This window comes from Vanessa tameamea, chromosome 9 (assembly GCF_037043105.1).
Source record: "Vanessa tameamea isolate UH-Manoa-2023 chromosome 9, ilVanTame1 primary haplotype, whole genome shotgun sequence".
In the NCBI taxonomy this organism is placed as follows: domain Eukaryota; kingdom Metazoa; phylum Arthropoda; class Insecta; order Lepidoptera; family Nymphalidae; genus Vanessa; species Vanessa tameamea.
In genome coordinates, this window is record NC_087317.1 from 9,231,765 (window position 1) to 9,255,431 (window position 23,667).

At 30.8% G+C, this 23,667-nt stretch overlaps 1 protein-coding gene across 1 annotated transcript in view; it reads right to left on the minus strand.

The window, feature by feature from the left end:
• The window catches only part of LOC113402611 (cell adhesion molecule Dscam2-like), a 46,272-nt gene extending 24,288 nt beyond the window's left edge, over nucleotides 1-21,984 (minus strand). The window contains exons 1-7 of the mRNA XM_064215884.1: nucleotides 21,706-21,984; nucleotides 16,364-16,583; nucleotides 10,879-11,024; nucleotides 1,953-2,111; nucleotides 1,522-1,650; nucleotides 499-604; nucleotides 142-343 (exon numbers count right to left, since the gene is read on the minus strand). Coding sequence (XP_064071954.1) covers nucleotides 142-343; nucleotides 499-604; nucleotides 1,522-1,650; nucleotides 1,953-2,111; nucleotides 10,879-11,024; nucleotides 16,364-16,583; nucleotides 21,706-21,739 — 996 coding nt within the window. The 5' untranslated portion in view covers nucleotides 21,740-21,984. The remainder of the gene's footprint in view (nucleotides 1-141; nucleotides 344-498; nucleotides 605-1,521; nucleotides 1,651-1,952; nucleotides 2,112-10,878; nucleotides 11,025-16,363; nucleotides 16,584-21,705) is intronic.
• Nucleotides 21,985-23,667: the final 1,683 nt, after the last annotated feature.

A 23,667-nucleotide genomic window follows, 5' to 3' on the forward strand; every position in this document is an offset into this window, starting at 1 on the left:
AATAAAATAAAGGTATCATTTAGATAATATTTATTTAATAAATATTATATGAATTTCAAACATTATAAAAGCCTATCGCCATTGAAAACTATACGAGTAATAAAAAAAAAGAACCGAAAGCACCAAAATAATATCACTTACCATAGGATTAGGTGTAACAATAACCGTCAAGGGTTCATACACTACTAGTCGTACAATCACACGTGGGGACGTTTCCGTCCCCTGTGAGCAAGCGTATCGTACCGCGTGGTGCGTACGTACGCTCGGCAATACGAGTGTTCCTCCGCGCACAACTCCTTCGCCCGCAGACACCCATACACCATTTGCTTCCTGTCGCTGCCAACTGACGATAATTTTCGTGAGAAATTTGGACATTAATACGTAATATTATGACTGTAGTTTATGACAAATCTTATTAAAAAATCGTCCCTTTTAATAATACAGATACTAATTTTTTAATTTAAAGTTTGACTAATTTTAATAATTACGTATACTTACGTAATAGTATGCTTGTTGATATGTCTTAATATACACGGTAGTAAAACTGTGTCCCCTGTGCGAGCTTCGATTGAATTAACTTCAATATTTTCTAACCAACTGCTATCTGTAAAAAGATGAATAAGATCAAATATATATGCTATAAATATTATGAATACAGTTGTTGCTGTACTGACTATTTATCATGAAACTGAATATCAAAATGTTAAGTATGCAAATAATGAAATTAATGGCAGGAGAATCATTTCGGTTGACAGCTTTAGCGCGTTTAACATTTAATAATATTAAACAGTGCATCGAAAAATAATCCGAATAACAATTTCGACTAAATGTATTTAAATTACATGACATTATCACTATTAATGTCATATAAATTATATTTACAAAAACAAGCATCTTTCGATTACTTAATTAGCTTGTAAGTCAAGTTTTCGTCTATTTGTTTGTGATAAAAAGTACACCGCGCTTTCTTTAGATATATGAGAGTGTGATTTTAAAACTCATTTAAAATCAATCCTAATTAGAAACTAAGAAAATTTTCAGCAAATAGAACTATTTACTAATATTTTTTTCTGGAAACAGAGATGCTGTTATTCTTTCATGTTGTATTTCAATGTACTTGTTCAAATCAATAGATCACATCCATTAATTATTATTTTTAAATGATACGAAGATGATATTTGTTTCGATTTATTCAATATTTTTAAATCCTAACCATAAGCCTAAATATTATGTAAAATGCTGACATCGATATGCATCTACATACGGCGAAGTCATTCAGATTTTATATAAGGTTTAAGGGGACGCTCATTGAGATTTATAAACACTTTGAAAGTATTAAATGACTCCTGTCGCAAAGAAATACTTCTTTAAAGTAATATGGCAATACAAATTAGTAATACGTTTCTATGGAATTTCAATCTTAATATATCCTTTTAGTTTTCTATTTAAACCACAGATGGATTTATAATGTATGGAACTACGTCTTAAGCTTAACAGAATGTAGTAAACTATTGGAGTTACCATCTGTTGTTAACTTCAACGGTGGACTGAGCGTGTCGAGCGCCAAACACGAATATTCCGCTTGTATATCGGCCTGTGTCAAATCTGAGCCAAGTAACAAGCCGCCGGCTCCGGACACCCAACGTGTTTCTAAAACAATGGCCGACAATTTACACTTAATGTTATCATAAACTAACTGAAGATATTAGTAAATATAATAGAAATTCAATGAGCATGTTAATAAATTCATATTGTAAAATGTATCTAAGTCTACATCAAAAATTTGAAAAGGGTCACGTAAAGACAAAAATTACATACAATACTTTTATTAAATGGCCCGATACACGTGTATCACGAAATAAGAATTAATTGCACTTGTACAAAACAAATCTTAGATAGAGAAAAGGCATTAAACAAAAATCATTACGTAAATATGGGATTGATAGAGTTACCTGCTCCCATATACCCTGATGACAAGGGCAGACCATCCTGTAACCACGTGATGTCAGCCAGACCAAATTGTGGCGATACTTCACACCGAAGCACCACAGACCCTCCAATCTTCGCGGGAGTCAGCTGACGAACCAAATGTGAGAGCACGCTGTCTTCCACTAAGACAAAATGATAGACGAGATGGTAATTCTCCATACATCCGAATAAATAACAAATATGTATATATTAATTCTGCATTGCTTATTAAAGACTGGTAGTAAAACTATAATGGAGTCGTATATGAAAATCCTAACAGCTAGATGTCTAATTGAACTAAAGCCTATTTTCCTTTGGGAAATAGGTTTGAAGCTTATACCACCACGCGGCTTCAATACGAGATGATAGAACTTGTTAATGCCTTTCACCTAACAGATGTAGCATGCATGCATTCCTCACGATGTTCTGCAAGTGAATTTTAGCTGCCTCGGATTGAAACCCCGCAATATTTGTTTAACATGTTCTATAAATTAGGACCCTTTTTATCAATCATAAATGAATTACCAATTATACGTCGATGGGACTATACCATATACTTTCTAACTACAACTAACTAACAAAGTTTTTGCTCTCATGGACGACGGCTACGGGATCGCATGGAATACGAACGAAAACAAGTTTTATTTTGATACGTAAGAAAACACTGTCTTACTTGATTTAGTATTTATATACTTTTATAATAAACTGATCTACTTTATTACAGTCTAAAGGTTACGTATAGATTTATTTACGAGTGTTATACCGAACAAACTTGGACATTGGCGTTGTAAGAAATATTAACCATTCCTTAAATCGCCAATGCACTGCCAACCTTGGGAACTATGATATTATATCCCTTGTGCCTGTAGTTAAACTAACTTACTCACCCTTCAAACTGAAACACAACATACTAAGTATTGCTGTTTGTATCAAGTAACATGTTGGGTCATGCCCACAATTTGTCGGATTTAATATTTTTATATAATAAAAAAAAAATACATAACTAATTCGATGATTATAATTTACTATAAATAAAATGATAAAATTACGTCATAAACTAAAAGAGAATTAGTCATATTAAGCAGAGGAAGAACTTTGGAAAGTCAGTGGCATACTTAAAACGACCTCAAATTTGCCATAATATATGACTAAAAATAATCAAAGTCAGAATTGCCGAAAAATTCCGAAATTATTATTCTTTCTATTTTATTCTTCTTTCCTTGCTTTAACTTATATTTAATATTAAAAGTATAATATAAAACTCTACTATTTTTGTGTGTGAATGTTGTATATAAACAATTTCCAGAAGATTTTCTCAGATTGTAAAGCTATGAATTTTAATTTGCGGAGAATGATAGTTTTAGATTAAGCTCCCCATTTCTTCCTTAGGTTAGTCTCTTACTTGGAGCATTCCACCATTTCAGATTCGACCATTACATAACAAATAACAATATACACAGATATGGTCCAATATTGTAACATTACATCAGTGAGAAAACAAACAAGCATTACTGTGATAAACCAACTGATCAACTGAAGGCGACTACCAAAACAAAACCGATAGATCATTTAGATTGATTTAAACATTTTTATTCTTATTTTTCATAACTAAAAGTAAAATATTCCAAAAACGCGGAAGAAGAAAAAACAAAATGCACTGCTCCAGTACAAGATAAATACCGATTGCAAATTAAGTGCATGACATCACGTGTTCCTTTACCCCTGGTATATTTTGTTATTTTATTTTAAATTAATTATTTTGTTGTTAGGTTTTACTGGGTATTCAAGAATTGTATTAAGAATCTTGATAAAATATATTTTAGTTATGCTGTTATTCTTCAATCTTACAAATATAACAAGCAATTGAATAAAATTAAATATCAGAAATGCAGTAACAATTGTGGTAGAGCTCGCTTCGTTTGTCTAGCCTTTTCAGTATTAGCTTTATTATGCGCTGAGAAATGACATTGTTAGTTTTTATATTTATAATGTAACTTTTCCAATAAATACCTCGATTAGATTATATAAAAAGACAAATTGGTTGTTTTTGTTACCAATTTCTCGATCTATTACACTAAAAAAATCCAACTGATCTTGCAATTAAATACTTTCGTCAGAGTTTTCCTTCAGAAATTAAAAAAAATATTTCTTTAGAGACTTTTGTCTAAATTTACGGTTATAAAATAACACAAAGCTAAGAATTGAATTGTAATTAAAAAAGAAAGAATATACGTTATTGTATAATTTCAATCAAAATTTTTGCCAGGATTGTTACTAAAAATATAGTGCCTGAATTATGCACTCACAAAAAATAATTTGGGTATCTGCCATCATAAGATAACATTTTATCTGTTCAATAACTAGTGGGTAGAATATGTGCTGCAATTTATATTTTCTATATTCTGAAACGAAATACTTGAACGCGGCTTAAGGTAGAGTGAACTGGCAGAAATCGTCACGTAAGGAAAAAGCGTTAAGCCCCCTCCAGGCCGTACGACTCTCTTTCTAATTATTTTTTAAATCTTAATATATTTTCATCAGATTGCTCATATTAAGTCACCATTGAAAGGAGTTTGATAATAAGTCAACTTCCATTGCTGTCATACTTTATTTTTTATTTGCAACAAAATGATTGCGTTCGAGCAAATAGGCCACCTGGTAGTAAAACATATGCCCATAGACATTGGCGCTGTAGAAAAATTAACCATTCCTAAAATCGCTATTGCACCACAAACCTTGTGATGAAGCTAAGATTTTATGTCACTTCCGCCTTAAGTTACTCTGGCTCACTCCCCATTCAAACCAGAACACAACAATACTAAGTATTGCTGTTTAGCAGCAAAACATCCGATGAGTGGGTGGTACCTACCCAGAAGAGCTTGCTCACCTACCACTTAAATTACCACAGTAAATAAAGGTAAAAGGCATATTAAATATGACTTCAAATAAAATGACAAAAAATACACCCATAGTTATAAGCTTAAAAAACTTTACGAAATAAAAAGCTAAAGTAATATTAAGTAATTGCTTAAAAGCCAATTTTTTTATACAAGATTGGAGTTTTATGAAAACACTGTGGCTGCAAAAAGGACTTTATGACAAAATTGTTTTCATTTTCAATAAAGAAAGCAACCCTTACTTACAAGAAGGTTACATTTCGTGACTGAGACAAAGTCCTTTAATCTTTAATCAAAATTTTCCAATTACATCAGAGTAATGTAATTGTAACAAAAACATTTTTTCATAATATTCCTAATACCTCATCGTAGTAATGTTATTGGTTCTTTTTAATTTTCATCTCATATCATGAAGATATTCTTTATATGAATTTGTTATTGTACTCAGCTGAATCTATATCAATATTATAAATGCGAAAATAACTCTGTCTGTTACCTCATCACGCTTCAATCACCGAACCGATTTAGATGAATGAATATGGAGATAGTTTGAGTCCCGCAGTAGGTCATATTCTACTTTTTTTAATTCACTCCTCGAGGGCGTAAAATGGGGGGAGGAGTGACAGTTTTAGTAAATTTATGATCGCAGGATCAGCTATTGTTATGTATAATAATTATGTTGTGATTTGAATGTATAAATATTTTTTCTTCTTCTTAATAAATACAAATTAATATTTGACTTTCAATATATACGTTTTAAAAATATTCTATCCGTGCGGCGTTGGTATGAATAGAGACACAATATATTTTTATATTATATATATTGGCTTATCTCTTTGAAACTAATAGGCCTCGACACTGACGTTTTTGCCTAATGAAAGTTTTTGGTCTATGCACTTTATTGAAATAGAAAAAAAAAAATGCTTTTATTTCCTGTAACCTGATGCGAACAGAGTTATTTTTACTTATATATATAACTCATGCATAAAATATATATTAGGTATTATCAGCAATAAGCTCAGGTTTTATTGTGGCATAGGCGTCTAATTTCCTCCACTTGTTTTGACGACTGCTGTTTTCTCCATCCCTTAAACAGATCATCCTCCCTCCCATCATTATCCTTGATGATTTGTTTTCCTCTATATCTCTCTCCGTTTCTGGAGTACCATTCCGTAATTTTGCTAGTTCATTTCTCTGCTTTGTTCTCCACATATATCCCATTCTTCTTTAAGTTAGTCTTTATCTTTACACTTACATCTGCAACGTACCACAAAGGTACATGAAAACTCACTGCAGTATATCAACCGATCACCATGAAAGTTATTTTTTATTTTTATTATTATAAGTTAACAACATCCACGGGCTCACAGATGCTCGTGCCTTTTTTACATTCTACTTTAATACATTTTGGCGTTTTATATTTTATCTTATTACTGAACATCAGTAAATCTTCGCTGGACTTCGAGATAGTCATCTTGGACACTAACTTATGTACATTCTTTTTTTTAATCATAAACTTTAATTACGTTAATAGAGAAAGTTTCTTATAGCTATATATGTTTTTTTTTTTATATATATAAATTGACATGACAGTTAATATATACTTAAGAATGGAGAATATTTAAGCGCAAGGCGTTTCGGCTTTATCTTCATTCCTTTTAAGATGAAGATATTTTCCTTCACAGATGAACAAAATATGAATCAAAAAGAAACAAAAACAATAATTTATATACTCTTATGTAATTATTATGAAGTAACATTTAATTTATACTTTACAACACAATCGCCTCGTTGGGCATTAAATAAAAAAATAGGTAAGGATTTTTTATAGCATAGGTGGCGAAAGACCAGGAATCTCAACTGATGTAAAGTGATTCATCACCCATTAAAATCTGCAGCAGCGTGGGATTCAGCGAGGATATTGTAAGTGTGTTGCCGGAATTCATAAAATTACGAGCCAATAACCATCTACGGACGATTCCGTCAATTGGTCGTAGGACCAATCGACGCGGAATCGTAATAACTTCTGAACGTATCGGTATGAGATACGTTCAGAAGTTATCACGTGATTGACGCGCAAAGGAAAAAAAATGTGTATATATATCCTCGATATCATCATAAGTGGCTATAGGTCTTGTGAGAGTCATCGGGTTTGAATGCAAGCACAAAGTATTAACTGCAATTTCGTACAATTTAAGTTTAGTTTAGTAAATTTTATTTTGCTTAATTAATTTACAATCATTACTTCACAATTACTAGTATTAACATAAATCAAACAATCGAGTAACAAATTCGTGACACCGATCTAACTCCACTCAACAACATTATTATTTCATATTAACTTTTCCAATGATCCACTTCGATCCAGCATTCCGCCATATTGTTTATTACACATTACACAAATTCCGGTGACAGTCCACAGACTACATAACCACTACGTATTTCCCGCCAAAACGCTAAAATGGCGCCTCTACCGCTCAAGGATTATCCTCGACGCTGATTGGTGATGACGTATGATGCATTAATATAATAGTAACTTTGAATGTATTAGTAAGACTTAACATGACACTAAATGTATCAACCTTTAGAAAAAATCTATTTAAAATGTAAACAATAAACTTCGTTCCGCCATTTCCGATAAAGGTATATATATACTATAATTTAATTACCTTGTGTTGATTCTTTTATTTTATTTTCATAATAAAAGTATTTTTTTCTCCGCTGTTTGTTAATTGATTATTTTTCATTGTCTTCTAATTAAAAGTTGCATTAAGCGTGTTATAATTAATTTCGTAGAAAGCGAATATGATTTTAGGCAGAGTTACATGTGATCATTGCTATCATCTGAACATCACCATGAATATGTATTAAATACAATTAAATATATTACGTAGAAATTGTTTCCTTAAAACAATAAGTATTGAACAGTTTGTGCGTAACGATTTCAGATGAGATTATTTAATTGTTACCAATAGTCGGGTTTTAGTTTTTGAACTTAGTTCAATTATTATAACACATTCTAACTAATATTAAAAAGACAAAAATAATTTTGTTTGTTATGTGACGTCGTAACTGCTCAACTAATCATCCCTGATACATACACGTTACCGTACGGAGGCGTACAGAAATAATAAAGGGAACCTAACAACCTCCTCTCCCACAAACGTAAACAAAACCGTGGACAGAAAAAAGTTACAATGTTCGAATATTTAACAAGTTGATGTACTTGTATTTTTCAAAAAACATTTATTTTTCTTGAGCGTTGCGGCACATGTCGACAAGGGAATGCTAACGATGTCTTGCCTTGCCATCGCTCTTGTATTTTAATATTCGCATAAATTGTTTGTAGCTTCTGTATTTTATAAGCTCTTTTGTAAATGTATAGACATGGCTTATAGTGAAACGAAAATATATTAATGGTTTCTATTTTTGTAAAAAAAAAACCAAGTGTCTTTCCTTAAAAATCACTGTTACTACAATCTTTAAAGAAAAAAAGATACTTATGTGTAAAACGTTTATACAATTAGTGAGTTAATTGTTAATAACTTAACGCCTGAGGAATGAAATGGTCGTCTCCTTACTATTTGTTAGTGATATTGATTACATATAAATAATCACAAATATAACAAAAAAACCACTGAGTTTTATTTTGCTGGTTCTTCTCAGGTCAGGGAAATTTCTTTTCGGAACCTACGGTAGTGTTTCCTTTGACAATCGATAAGTAAGCATTTAAATTGAATCTGATTGAATGATGGAATTTGATTTGATTGAAGATTTTACTCACTTGCAATACGAAATAGAACTTATCAAACTTCTCAAAATCAAGTTCGATCGATTATATACAAAGTAAAGTAAAATATAATCAAAATAGCTGAAGTCATTGTTAATTCTATCTCTCGTCAGCCGTGGTTGAACAAAATTTAGTATCTAATAGTACAGCTACGTTATAATACTCGATTTACGTGTAATAGTTATGGGAGAGCCAAGTTTTAATAAGATAAACTGGAAATAGAGCCTCGGAGCTCAACGTTTAGGTAATATTGTTACCGCTGTTGAATTTTTCTTGAAAACATCCGACGAACAAAAGGAAACTTACCGTGTTCCAAACTCGCTCTAATGTCATTTTTAATCCCTTAATTAAAAGTTTTCCAGTGTAAAAACTCGGACGGCCGTGGGCTGTTTTTCATTTTATTTCATATTTCCCTCGTTGTAACGGAAAATTAATTGGTTCAACTCGACTCAAAGTTGTAATTTGTTTTGCCCTCTTCCCGGTACATCTGTTTATTATACAATCTGTTGTTTACGGTGCGGTTATTATCATTGTATTTCAAGCGTAAAACTAAACATTTACATATACCCAATATACGAAGAATCTTCATATTCGGCAAAATGTTTTCAAAATTTAATTAACATAATTTTGTAATCGCAGTAATTCATATTTTCATTATTTTACTCTTAAGGTTTATATCAAATTGCAAGACGTATATACGAACTCTACTACGTCATAATATATCAAAAATAATCACATATTATTATTTTTTTCATAAAGTAATATATGTGATAAAAAATCGTCTACCTCGTTAGTCAAGAATTTTGAGCTAAGCAAACTTAATAGATAATTGGAAATAACTCAAAATCTTAAATTCAATTTAACCGGCTATGGCTAAAGATCCTAAGATCGATAATCCCGAATAACTTTATATCGGGAATTACTCAGTAGCAACTCGCAGTGTGGAAGTTGATAGTTTCCACTCCCATCTATCAAAAAGCACGTAAAAGCAACGCCTGAACTCTTTCCACTAATGTGAGATTTGTTATCACATTGAATTACAAGAACCAGATAGAACTCATGTTTACGCACAAACTTTTGCTTTGCTTTTACTGTGTAAATGACTAGTCTCTCTTGTGAATCTAATCTCGCCTTAGTTGAAATTAGTTATGATATAATAAAAAAGATATTCCATCGAGTGATTATAGCAATTACATTTATAACTTAACTAATAAAATAGTACGTAAATAAAGTAACTAAGAGCACCTAAAAAGAAAATGGATAGATGATTTATAACTGCATCGCAGAACATAATTAATTTACAGCTCAATGTAGAACATTCCAGAAATAAGATAGTCTTTTAACATGATTACTCTGGGCGGCCCGGTCTAGATAATAGGATGACAGAAACTGGATTAACAACACAAATGAAGTTAACTAGTTAATACTGGTTAAATTTTAAATTTAAGAAAAGTATAATGATGAAACAATTTAAGCTAGTTTTTAAAATTCATTTACACGTAACTTTCGTGATGTTTTTTGAACTAAGATGGCACAGTTGTTTAAACCTGTGTATCTTAAGCGAAGTATGGATTCAAATTCGGGTGAACACCGTATAATTTTAATGTGCTTCATTTGGTTTTATAACTAAACTTGTGGTCGGTGGAGAAGGAAAATATCGTGAGGAGACCTGCATGTGAAGATTAGGAGGTTTCGTATGAGAAATCTAAGAAAAAAACTGAATGTCACCAAGCGGGTTAAAGTATATAGCCATGCAGGTGATCTAAGTACAGTCGGCATCTTGTATAACAAAAGACAAACTATCTGTTACTTTATATATGACACACACTAAAATAAAACTCAAATCGATCAAGTCATTTAGACACGCACACAGACGCCTGAATTATATATATCACGATGAAAATACATAAATATAATTTTAAGATCGTCTTCCAGAAATCCCTTCTCGATAGGTATCACTCACCATTATACTTTATTCAACTAATACTGGTTGCTGTTTGAAAGTTGAGCCAGTCAATATAGATCCGGGCACAATGGACAAAAAACGTAGATCCCTTAGTTGGCGTCGATTAGCGATGTAAGAAATGTTTTACACTTTGAGTGTCAGTATCTATGGCCTAAGTGACCTTATAAGTGTCACCTTCGCTCGTCTATTTCAATTTATGCATTTAAAAAAAAATCGGCGTGTTATATGTATAAATAAAAATAATTCAATCTAAATACCTGGTTGAAGGAGCATCGGTCTTGACAACGTAACACCTGCACGATTTGAAGCTTTGCAGCGCAGTATTGCACTGTTGCCACCTCCCCCCGCGTCGACCAGCGACCGTCTCGCTCCTACCACCAACCGACCATCGCTAAGTACATGTCTGTGAATGAAGATACCATGTTAATATTCTTTAAAAATATAATCTATATTGATCCATAAATCAATAGATTTTGACAGTCATGTTCTATCCGTCAAAAAATTCCACTATTTTTTTAATACAAATAAAAATTCTTAAAAAAGTATTCAGTATTATATTACTGAGAATCAATATATATTTCTTTTTTTCTTTTATCCTTTGGGTTTGGCGGGTTGGCAAATGGGCCAACTAATCAAGTGGTCACCAATACTCACTTGATCATTGGTATAGTCTGGTACAGTATATACATATTAGACATTTGTTATATTACCAATAATGCACCACCAGCCTTGGAAACCAAGGCGTTATATCCCTAAAGCCAATAATTGCACTGATCATTAAAATTGTAAGTCTGAAGTGTATTTGTCCCAGACATTATTCTTGATTCACTTTCTTAAAATAATTATTTAATTGAATCGTTTTAGTAAATAAAATACAAAGAATCAAAATAATTTATATTCATTAATTAAGGCGAAGAACAATTTTATTGACGACGAACATCAAAACATTGATACAAGACAGTCCTTGGACCAGTAACGATCGTTCTCATTAGAATGGTATTGATTACAAAGTTACCAAACCGTCGTTAAAAGTCTTGGAACGATCTTTAAGTGGTACTTCTTAATTAGCCCTTCCCTCCATTAAGTCGTAAAATAAAGCAATGAAAACTTAAGAATATTGTTAAAATATTACCGATAGTCTCAATAATTTAGGTATACGTACTTGATCACTGGCCTGCGTCTGTGTGGGAATTTGAGCATAGTTTATTATTTTTCTTGATTTACATAGTACGACTAAAGTTCTGACAGCATAGTCCGGGAGTAAAATCTCAAGAGAAAAGTTAAGTCTGTACTTGTCCTTATGTATGTGTAGTGGCGAGGTGTCCAAAGTTTACTTCAACTTGGAGAGTCAACAACGCGGTGCTAAAGCTTACGTCAGTCTTGAAGTAATTCAAACTAACACGTATACGCTAAAATGAGACATATTGTGATGTACTTTAGTTCTATTTTCGCTTTCATAATCTGTATGCAGTTTGTACTGTTTTGTATCCCTTTGTTATAATGATATGGTGCTATCGCTGATAAACTTCACAGAGCATAACTTAGTTTTATCGACTACTATTATTATTATAACATAACAAATTTTGTAATAAATAATATTAAGCTTTGGGTAAGAATGTAAGTTGGGCGGAAATAATTTTTCAAGATATTTACACAAAAATATCGCCTTAAAAAAATTTACATACATCATTTTTTTAGATAAATTTACTTGGTGGTAGCTTTATTGGTGGTGGTGGCCTTGTGCAAGCTCATCTGGTAGTGGTTAAAAGTATGAGTTAGCTAGTGTAACTACAGAACCAAGGAATATAATTTATTGATGTCAGGAATGGGGTAAATTTCTTACGATAATGTCTATGGACGGTGGTACCACTTATTATCAGGTATCCCATTCGACCGTCGGCCTACCTATGCAATAAGAAATCAAACATCGTAATTAAAAGCACAAAAGTCAACTTATCCAAAAAATAAATGTTAGACAAGATTTTATTTTCATTTAAAAAACTTACAAAATACATCCAGCCAGGTTTATTCTCCGTTTTTTTTTTCTTTTAGCGAAGTGGTGACATGGACACATTTTCAATTCCATAAACTGTCAGGTGAAGAAAAACGTTAAGCACGTGCCTCGGTCATTTGTCTTGGAACACGTGCCGTAAGTCAACTGTCACTATAATCGTTTATTTCATACCCACTCTACAGTTTTATTACAAAGTAAGCTGTTACATTTGAAAGAGGAAAATGTAAAAATATTATTCCCGACTTTCAGAGTTTAAAGAAAGATCCATTAAAGTGAATTATTATTTCGCTAATTATGAAACGTCAATTTAAATATAAAAGCAAGCACCATTTTAATTCATAGCTGTCCACAAATAGCCCACAACTAGGCTAAAGTTTCCTATCCTCGTGGTTTTTATTTTCGGGAATAATTATCTCCTTTTTGAAGGCTTGGAGTTCTCACCATCGTTATTTTCTTCCGAAATAAGTATACACTACTAGATGGCCATAATAATTATCTGTCTTAAATAAATTATGTACATTTTTTATTAAATAATAAATATTGACATAGTCAAGGCAAGCATCACTCATTGCAGACACGAGGGACATAACTTCTTAGCTCCAAAGGTAGCGCATGGTCTATGTAAGGAATAATTCATACAGGTTAACAATTCTTACAGTACTATTTAAGTTGTTGCCAGCCATATACGAAGAAAAAAAATTACTTCATGTTCGATGAAGGTTTTAACTAGTGGTAAAAAAAATTTAGACTTCATGTTAATGGAAGATGTATCAACTCGTTAATTATGACAATTGACTGTTGAGTCACTAAAATTCACTGAATTGTATTTTATATTATTATATTATATTTCTCATTACTGAACATCAATGTTCAACTGTGGCTTTCTCTGCGTGTAAGGAGGGATAAGAAAGGTGTTAGGTAAAAAGACTACATGAAATAAATCTGAATTTAGACATAATTCTTCAATAAAATCACGTACGTTACTTCCATGCACAATGGGAACACGTCGTCGTAGAATCTGATCGGAAACCCAGCCAATTTATTAGCGGCGACCGGGAAAGTCGAATTAGTTATGCCACATATCATTCGGGACTGGGAATAGTTTGCTTAAAGTTTGCGATGAGATATCCCATATCTCTAGCAGCAAAAGTATTTAATTGACTAGGATTTACTTCGCATAATATGAAAAAAAAAATAATCTTCTTTAACTTCTCACTGCGGGAGCTTATTTTCTGATATAATATTTATGTTTAAATATAATATAATATAATATTTACTGATAAAAAATACAGCAGTATTACTCATTTATTTAAATTCGATTCGATGATATAAAAAAATAACAGAAGAAAAATTAACCAAATATGTTTTCGTTTTTTTTTTATTTACTTAATTACCTTATTTAATGTTTTATATCATTATAACAAACATAAAATTATGTTATGTTAATGTTTTATCATAATGTTAAAACACTTTTTTATAAAAATTGAACAATATCACTGTTTTTGTCAAACGAAGTATCCTATTATATTTGGGATCTCTAAGGACAACGAGGGTTACTAAAACGAAAACGCATGTAGGATTAATAACTTTAAAAAAGTTTTTTTTTTATTAATATACCATATCTTAGTATAGTAGTCGTAATCGTACCAAAGCAATATAATATGTTTAATGTTCAACCGATGATAATAATGTTAAAGGTTTATCTATGTTACGTCATGTGTAATCAATATTCAAAATATTCAACTAACTCTGGTGTACACGTAAAGCAAGTTTTAAATTCTCTATAGGTTAGAGTACGAACAACTGCGGCCACGACAAAGCAAAACTTAAATATGAAACGATAAGTAACTAAACCTTATCCATTTTATATTGGAACTTCGAATAAAAGTTTCTGGAAGAAAATCGTCCATATAAACATAATTTGAATATAGAAACTTTCTGTACAAAATCATCCAAAATATTATAAATGCAATAGTAACTAACTCTGTCTGCATCTCTTCGAAATTTTAAAAAAATAGTTAGAGTTCCAGGGAAGGACATAGGTTTTTATTAAAGAAATTATCCCTCAAGGATCAGAAAAGAAGGATGGAAGTTTGTATGTAGAATCAATCAATGTTTGTATACGGGTGAAATGGAGGTTCCATGCTTGTGGTGTACAAATTTATAGGCTAGTATTCATATACTATAAGCTTTAATGGTCGTCGGTCTATGAACGAAATAATTAAAAGTGAAATGGATCTTGTGTTATGTGTTTACCTACAATGTTTCTGAAGTAAACTATATAAACAAAATTCTGTTATTAATTCTGATAGACCCCGAGATTAGAACGTTCAAACAAACAAAAACAAATCTATTTAGCTTTAAGATATTAATAATGACCCAATCAATGGGCTAGAATTGATATATGTTACACTGCTTTTTCAGTAATAACATCTAATACATGTACATGTACATGTACGTACTACTTATCGTAACATTGTTGTATGTTATGGGAAACATCTACAACTAGTAAATGACTTGAATATTAAAAAATAAAAAAAAAATTATAATTTAAAAAGGGAAGGCAAACTTGTTGTTGTCCAGCAATGTCTATTGGCACTCTAAGATTTTTTTTAAACATCTCTTATATTTTCAATGTAACTCTAATCTAAGATGTTATGTCCCTTGTCCCTGTGGTTAGATTAGATCATTGTATGAAGTATTTATACCTATATATATTAAAATATATAATTTTAGAAAAGTTTAATTTTAGGGTTAAATGCTAGGAAATTTATTTATGTAGCAAACACTTTCCTTCATATAGAAAGATATTCCAGTTTACTTAAAAGAAAATGAATATTACTAACAGCAATATACTTATAAATAAAAATTATTCTACCTATAAAGTTCACTCAACACGCAATGGCTTTGATCAAAAAAAAATAAAAAACCTTCAAAAAATTTACTTTAATAGAATTATATTACCATTTTATTTTTACTTTAAAATAATCTTTACTCTATTGACATAAATCCATATTGCTAGTAAAATATGTGAAAAGCTTAAACACTTTATTGAATGTATCCTTCGAAGGATTTCTCTCAACTATACCGAAGTAATCTAAATAAGTTTGCGATACCAAACATATTCAAAGATCGATTTGTACATAACGTCCGTAACTTACCAAGTTTAAAACAAATTACCATACATTACATTTGGGATCTCTAAAATAACGTATAATGAAATTTAGTTTCGTAGCTATGTAGTTAATATATAAATAAATGACTAAAGTACACTGGACATTAATCGTAGAACTACTACGGAAATGCTACGAAGTTCTACGAAATTTCTACGATATTGTTTTAAATGTACCAATTTATATGTATACATTTTTTTATATTTAAGTGGAAGTAAAAATATTACGTTAATTAAAAAAAATCTCTGCAGATATAAATAAAAACACAATTAAAAACTTCGTATCAGTTAAAAGTTAAATGTAGATCATTCTCGAATATTACAAATAGTCTCGGTAAAATACTTTTATCCAGATTTTTATATTATGAATAAAATAAACCAGTTACTGATGTTTTCGTTTTACGTATACGTTTTTTTTTTTCGTTCGGAAATTGGTTAAAGTAACTACGAGAATTGCGAAAGTGCCGCGATATTTTGTATAAAAATTAGGATGGCAATTATTAACTGTAAAATATGTGGATTTTTGCAAAACTATATTTATTTAAATTATTAGTACCTCAATCCAGGTATCGTCGTGATCACTTGGCCCTCTGCAGTGACCCAATGAACGTCAGGTGTAGGGTGACCAGTTGCGCGACAAGCCGCATATGCACCACGTGTCGCTGGCCATAACACTCGTGACGGCGGTTCCACTACGTACTGTGGTCGCTTGTCCCCAGAACTAGCCGCCAGGCCAACTGCTAATGTGATGCCGATGACCCATTGTATCTCGTAACCTGTATAATAAACATATTTTTTAATCTATTTAACGAATACTTTATTGAACAACATTATTATAGTTTGGCATTCTCAAAATCAAAATATACTTTTTCATTTTACAGAATAGTATTAAATATAATCCTTGGTAGCAATGGCAGTTTGGAATTTAGATTTTAACAAGAAGATCCGGTAAGAAAATTAGTAGTTAATAATATAGTTAAAATAATAATAGCTCTGCCAGACAACATTAAGGCAAATCAAAAATTAGTGAAAGCAAATTAATTCATACTATAACTAAACAATAATATTCATTATAATAAAAGCAAAAACGTCTCCAGACATTGTCCGGCATGAATTAAATACTTCTTACGAATTAAGCCATCTCTGAAATGAGCTGCATATTCTAATATGAGTTTTATGTATATGGGATTAGTAAGATTTTCAGTTAATTTACAAAAAAAACGGCTTATTTATTTATATAGATTTTTGACATTCAAATTATTTGAAGTATATTTATGTATATTTATGAAATGTAATGTATTTTTTAATGGTTAACTTATTTTCTATTCTCTATACTATCCTTATTCGCAATGTATTATATTCGCAGTAGGTGTTAGGTACTATCAAGTAACATCCTTTGCTTTGTGTACATGTAATAAAAACGTGAAAAAAGCAAAGAAATATTCCACATCCTGTTCCACGACGTCGTTTGAAGGTTATTGAGTTACAAATATACAATCTGCTAGAAATGTGAGAATAGGCTGAGAGTTGACTCTGTTGCTGAGAATTGAACCGACTTCAAAACGTAATTTAAAAATGGAACACTGAGCTCGTCGATTATAAAAATAGTGACATGAACGTTTATTTTAAGTGCCAGTAATTTTAAACACCTGCAAATTTTAAAAATTACTTAAATGAATAAATTTTGTCATTAAGTTGCTTAAATGCACTCGACAAATTATTTTTAATTTAAAATAATAATTAATCGCTATCGAAAACGGAAAACCTCTTTGCACATTCACTATTTTTATGGTACCAATTAATCTATATTTTCACGATTTATTATAAAACAGAACATGGACCATAAAATAAATCAGAGAGCGCGTCTATCGTACAGTCACTCGTTATTTAGCACGAAACGAATGCAATCCCGACGATTATACCAGTTGAGATTTAAAAAATCTCGTATAACGCAGTATAATTTAAATTCGCCAATTTACACCCTCATATAAAAGTTGTCCTACATAGTTAATTTAAAAGAGAATATTTCGTTCCGTAACAAGGCTCGTGACATGAATAATAATTTTGTACACCCAAAAAGTAATTTAATAACACGATTGTTTAAAATTTAATGATTTACATTTACATAACTAATTTCTATTTAACAACGGGTATTTTATTAATAATATAATTATTAATAGTAGCTACGTATAACAATGTTAATATAAATCAAAATGTTCTTTTTGAAATACCATAAAACTAAAAGTAGTTATAAATAGTTTAATATTTCGAATATCTGTTCCAAAGAGAATAACCGGCAAATTATTATTAACGAAATATACAAATTAGTTTAAATACTTTTCAAACTAATAATTTGGTAATCTGTAATTCTGTCGATTTTGAGAGAGTTCCAGCTCAAGACCAACGCTTTACGTGCTTCTTGAGGCACGAGAATGTAAACATTGTCCATTCCCAGACTCTAAGCTGCTACTACGAATTTCTTGGGAAAAAACGCATTTCTTTTTTAATGGTTAAGATCATCCTTGCATTTTGCACTGGAGGTCAGGATCAGCGATATTATTAGCCAGCCACTAGACCAACGAGACACTAGGTAATTAACAGTAATTCTTCCAAAATAAAATATTAATCTTTATAAGCTCACAAAAAATAATATAGACAGTAATTTAAAAGTAAGTAATTTACCTGAATTTTAACCTAATTTCAGCCCATAATTAAAAACATTTAACCATCTGCACAGAATTACTAAATACAGGTGTACTCTATTCTCTCTCATAGGCCGATAGAACAATAATTCGACAAGATCAGAGAGTGATCAGTCACTGGATATATTTTTTTTATACTATTATACTAAATACTTCTTTGCTCTTTTCTCTTTTGAATTTCGTGTTAGAAAAAAACCACGCATTTTTACTCCCTTTATAGGCGAGATTTTATAACAACGAGATAATTATTTTTAGTGTGCACATAGTTGACGAATATATGTAATTCCATATCATATTTTGTTTTTTTTTTTATATCAAATCCAATGTTTGTATACGTCATACACCATTGAATACAACTTCTAATATACATTGTTGCAATTTGAATAGTATGACTATTTTTTATTCGTTTTTATTTAAATACTCAAACAATAAAAAATACCTACTAAATATACCTTAAATAAAAATTATCGACGCTGATGGTACGTCGTCCGGCTTACTTAAATATAAATCTATACTCTCACGAAGGCGCGCCCCACCATTTTAAATTATTATAAGAGTGCATTAGTATGAGTGCTGCTCGTGCTTAAAATATATCTCAGTGTGAGTTTGACTACGAAAATACTAATTTGATATATTTGTAAACCTAACAAAAAAAAATTAATTTTATTAAAAATTAATAAATTTTACGTGGAGATGCGGAAGTTTCTGTCTCATCAACATCTTAACATCTTAACTCAATCGTGATAGAAACCGGCCAATTTAATGCAACAGAATTTGATTTTCTGCTTACTCATTTTACTCAATAACAATTAGAATACTTTATGAAAATAAGGATATCCATCCAAGATCCATATTTATTAATAATATGTGCATAAAATTAAAGAATTCCTCTGTTTTTTTTTTGTAGGGATTATCGTTATTCGTAATGCTATGTTTCATTTCATGGTATGGTATGTAATATTCATCTTAAATGTTTTTAACTTTCTTTTGTCTTAGGAATAAGAAAATTTAAAGGTAGTCATTTACCAACTTCGAAAAAAATTATAATGAAATTACAAAGTTAATTAAATAATAATCTTGAAGGAAAGGTTTGCAGCTAATTCTATCCTGCTACGCTGCTACAAAGTTGATAGACACATACCTAAATGGCAGAATTTCATCAAACATATACTGATTCCTCACGAACTCTTTACTCTCACATTAACAGCCTGTAAATTTCCCACTGCTGGGCTTAGGCCTCCTCTCCCTTCGAGGAGGTATGGAGCATATTCCATCACGCTGCTCCAATGCGCGTTGGTGGAATACACATGTGGCAGAATTTCGTTGAAATTAGACACATGCAGGTTTCTTCACGATGTTTTCCTTCACCGCCGAGCACGAGATAAATTATAAACACAAATTAAGCACATGAAAATTCAGTGGTGTTTGCCTGGGTTTAAACCCGAAATCATCGGTTAAGATGCACGTGTTCTAACCTCTGGGCCATCTCGGCTCATTACTCTCACAGTCGAACACTAAATTTATTAAAAACATAAACTTTTTGTTGCCGTTACAATCTTCTCTACTTAATATTTTAATTTAAACAAGATTTATTACTTAATAGCCGCCATATTGATAAAACTTGTTCAATTTTTTCTTAAAAAAAGTTTTAATTTTTGTTTGTGTTGCTTTGGAAATCTTTTGAATTTTATTATATTAAATTGCTTTGTTTCTTTGAAGATTGAAAATGTAATGAGATACATAATTAGAAAGGTAACTTAATTTATCACTGACACTAACAAAAATTTGCTCACTTAAACAAAAGATTGACGTGAAACATCAGAGGTCGCCAAATCGTTTTGGTGACCTCTGCTGTCTTTGTTTTTATGATTGACATGCAGTTACCTAAACATTGACCGTTTACTTTAGGCAATTCAAGCATTGGACAATATTTCTGAGGCAAATTAAGCCACTCCAATGACGGTTGCGGATTTCATAAGATATTACTCGTTTTCTTACGATGTTTTCCTTCATCATCATTATTTTTATTCTTATATACAATATTTCAATTATTCCTAAAGTCGGTATATGAAATAACTCCAAAGAAAAATACAAGCAAAAATATTTACTTAATTGGGGACTTCAAACGAATATTTATAGGTAATGAAATATACGTTTTGTTTTAATTATCGTTGAGTTGAGAGATGATTTACGAACATAAACAAGGGACCCTTGCATTCCAAAAGATATCAAGTAGCATTATTTACGTTATTCTAGTATTTGTCAAGATCAAGTTCGACCATGATAATTATTGAAATTTCTTATTAAACTCGTCAATAATCAAGAATTAACTTAGTCAAGAGTTATTCATGAGAAGATCCTGAACTGTTTATTCTATGGACAAACTACATGAACATTAAGCGGTGATAACTGTAACTAAAATGTTTTTAAATTATTTCAGTTTCTTTCAGTGTTTTAATTAAATCGATGAGCAAGAAGCTATTGAACTTAAAATGTACACAAAGTGTGCTTAATCGCGACCAGGAAAGACGTTCCAATCTTAACAAGAGGCAAAGTTATCCGAACTGTGAGGTGTCAACAACAACAACAGCGCCGTGGAAAACAGGAAAATTGTATTAATTTAATCGAACCGAAAATTTTCCACGAGACAAACCAATGAGAAATGTTTTGGCTTTTTTTAAATGATTTTCGAAGTCGAAAAAAAGAAATATATTACATGTGCTTAAATCTAAAAATACATGGAAATAATTTACGATAGACTGATTATAAATTGTTTTAATAATATAAATTATTTACATTTAGAAGTGCTTTTTTCGTTACTTTAAAAAGAACAATCACCGGAAATGGACATTTTATTAAAATGTTATTTTTAAATTGAACTACTTATGACTTAAACAAATTAAAAAGCCTAATTAAAAGTTTAACTAATGAATCATTGTACCTATTTGACTTAGATAATTGTTTATAATATTATTATATTTTTAAAACGAATTCATTTTTTTATTTACATTTGGAGAATTATAATATAGCATAAATTATTGAGTTATCTATTATATATAAGAAAACTATTCCATTTATTTGATAGAATTTTATTTACATTTTATTTTTAAAAAAAGATCAAAATAACGAAACGCTACATTGAGTTTTTCAACAAAAAAAAACAAAACCGACAAAAGTTACCTAATTATAAACAAACCTTTCATTCCGCAATCACTGCACACCGAGTTCATAAACCATTGTCAAATTCACAACACAATCAAGCGACGCTGTTATCAGTCACAACATTTCACATCTTAAACATATTGTATTTTATGCAGAAAAATAGATATCATTTATTTTAGCGTAACGCGTCGTTTACGCAAAAGTTTCTCAGTAAAGCGAAGATCGCATTATACACATGCGTTTAGTTTGAAGTTCGCGCGCGGACTGAACCGGCAGCGAACTGGGGACAGCCACCCTCTCTTCAGATGATAATAGCTATACTGTTACGGGGTGGCTCAATTAGATACTATAGTCAACGTAATATTCACATTTCGTAGACACATCATAGACAAAACTTACATTGCTCTGAACTATGCTTACTTAGATGGCGCTGGTATTATTTGAATAGTACATTTGAATGTAGCAATATTATGATTATGATGATCATGTAACTAATTTAAACTATAATGAATTAAGAAATTTAAAGGTCATGCCAACAAAGCATTGATAAATAACGCATATTACTCAATCGAAGATTATATCAACGTGCGTGAGCTTAGTATTTATTGATTTCTAGGCAGGACTGATATACTCCGTAATTAAAACCGGTGGAAAAGAGTAAGTACTGAGTTTCAGTAGAATCTACTTTCCGAACCGGTGGTTTTACATTTTATTAAACACTATAACACGATGATTTCGAATCATATCAGAGCTTTTATAACTTTACATCAATAAAGAATATTTTGATTTAGTAGATGAATAAATATTTAATACAAATGGCAACACTAAGATTTTTCTTTTTGTATTCGAATCGAATTCGAATAAAGGTAAGAACTATGGTTACTTATTGTAAGCCTTGTCACTGAAGTTGAAACATCCTCAAGAATTTAACAATACCCTTTTCTCTTATTCTTTAAATTTAAAGCAGTAGACGATAAAATCTATTTCCATCAGAAGACAAAGGACCTTTCCCACAAAAAGAATGGAAGTAAGTCTTATTTCAAAGTGCCATTGAGCTGGCAACATTTAATTGCTTTGCAAAATAGCCAGCCAGCGATGCATTTAAATCGCCGTATAACCATTACACTTGAATAGCTACTCTCACGCTTAAAAATGCATAATAGTTATGAAAGAACTTTAGTTCATAAAATAACGCTAGTATATTATTTTAGGCCTTAATTCTTGTTGAATTATCGCGTTTCATAATGGTAACATACTTTTAATTTGAAATACGATATAAATATGTTTATGCAAATATTTTAAATTCAACACTAATAAATAAAATTGAAGTGTATATCTGTGATACTAGATATTTCAAGTTATCAAAACGGAAACAAGTATTATTTTCGTTTATATCTGTTAACCCTTTGTCCGGGTAATCTTCTAAACGGGGAAAAATATAAATTAAAACAATAACTTAGAGAATTTCAAGGTATACTTACCATTATCTCATCAAAATCGCTTTAATCTATCAAAAGTTAAAAACAATTTAAACTTAACGTTCGGACGGGTGCAATTTATACGATACAAACGTACCGCGTAGCTCTCAGATTAATGTAGCAGTGAAAAAAAATGAATTAGATTATTAGCTCCGCAGATTACCCCTCACATACAAAAAAAACAAATTTTAACGCTTTATAATAATGCAGTTCTATATATCCACAGCTATATTTGGATATGTAACTTAATAATATTGAAAATATTGGTCAATAAATATCTTAAGAAAAAATTAAATATGTTTCAATAAAAATTTCAAACGTGTAACGTTATAGCAGTTATATCGCCTAGGTTTACTTCTGGATAAATGCCAAACATACATTAATAAGAAAGTGTACTTCCGTCATAAAATCTACACACGATCACATACATTTAAATGGTCAGATATTTCGAAGGAAAAAAGTGTTGAACACTTAAATATTCTAAACATAACAGTTAAACTACGATTTGAAAGAAATAA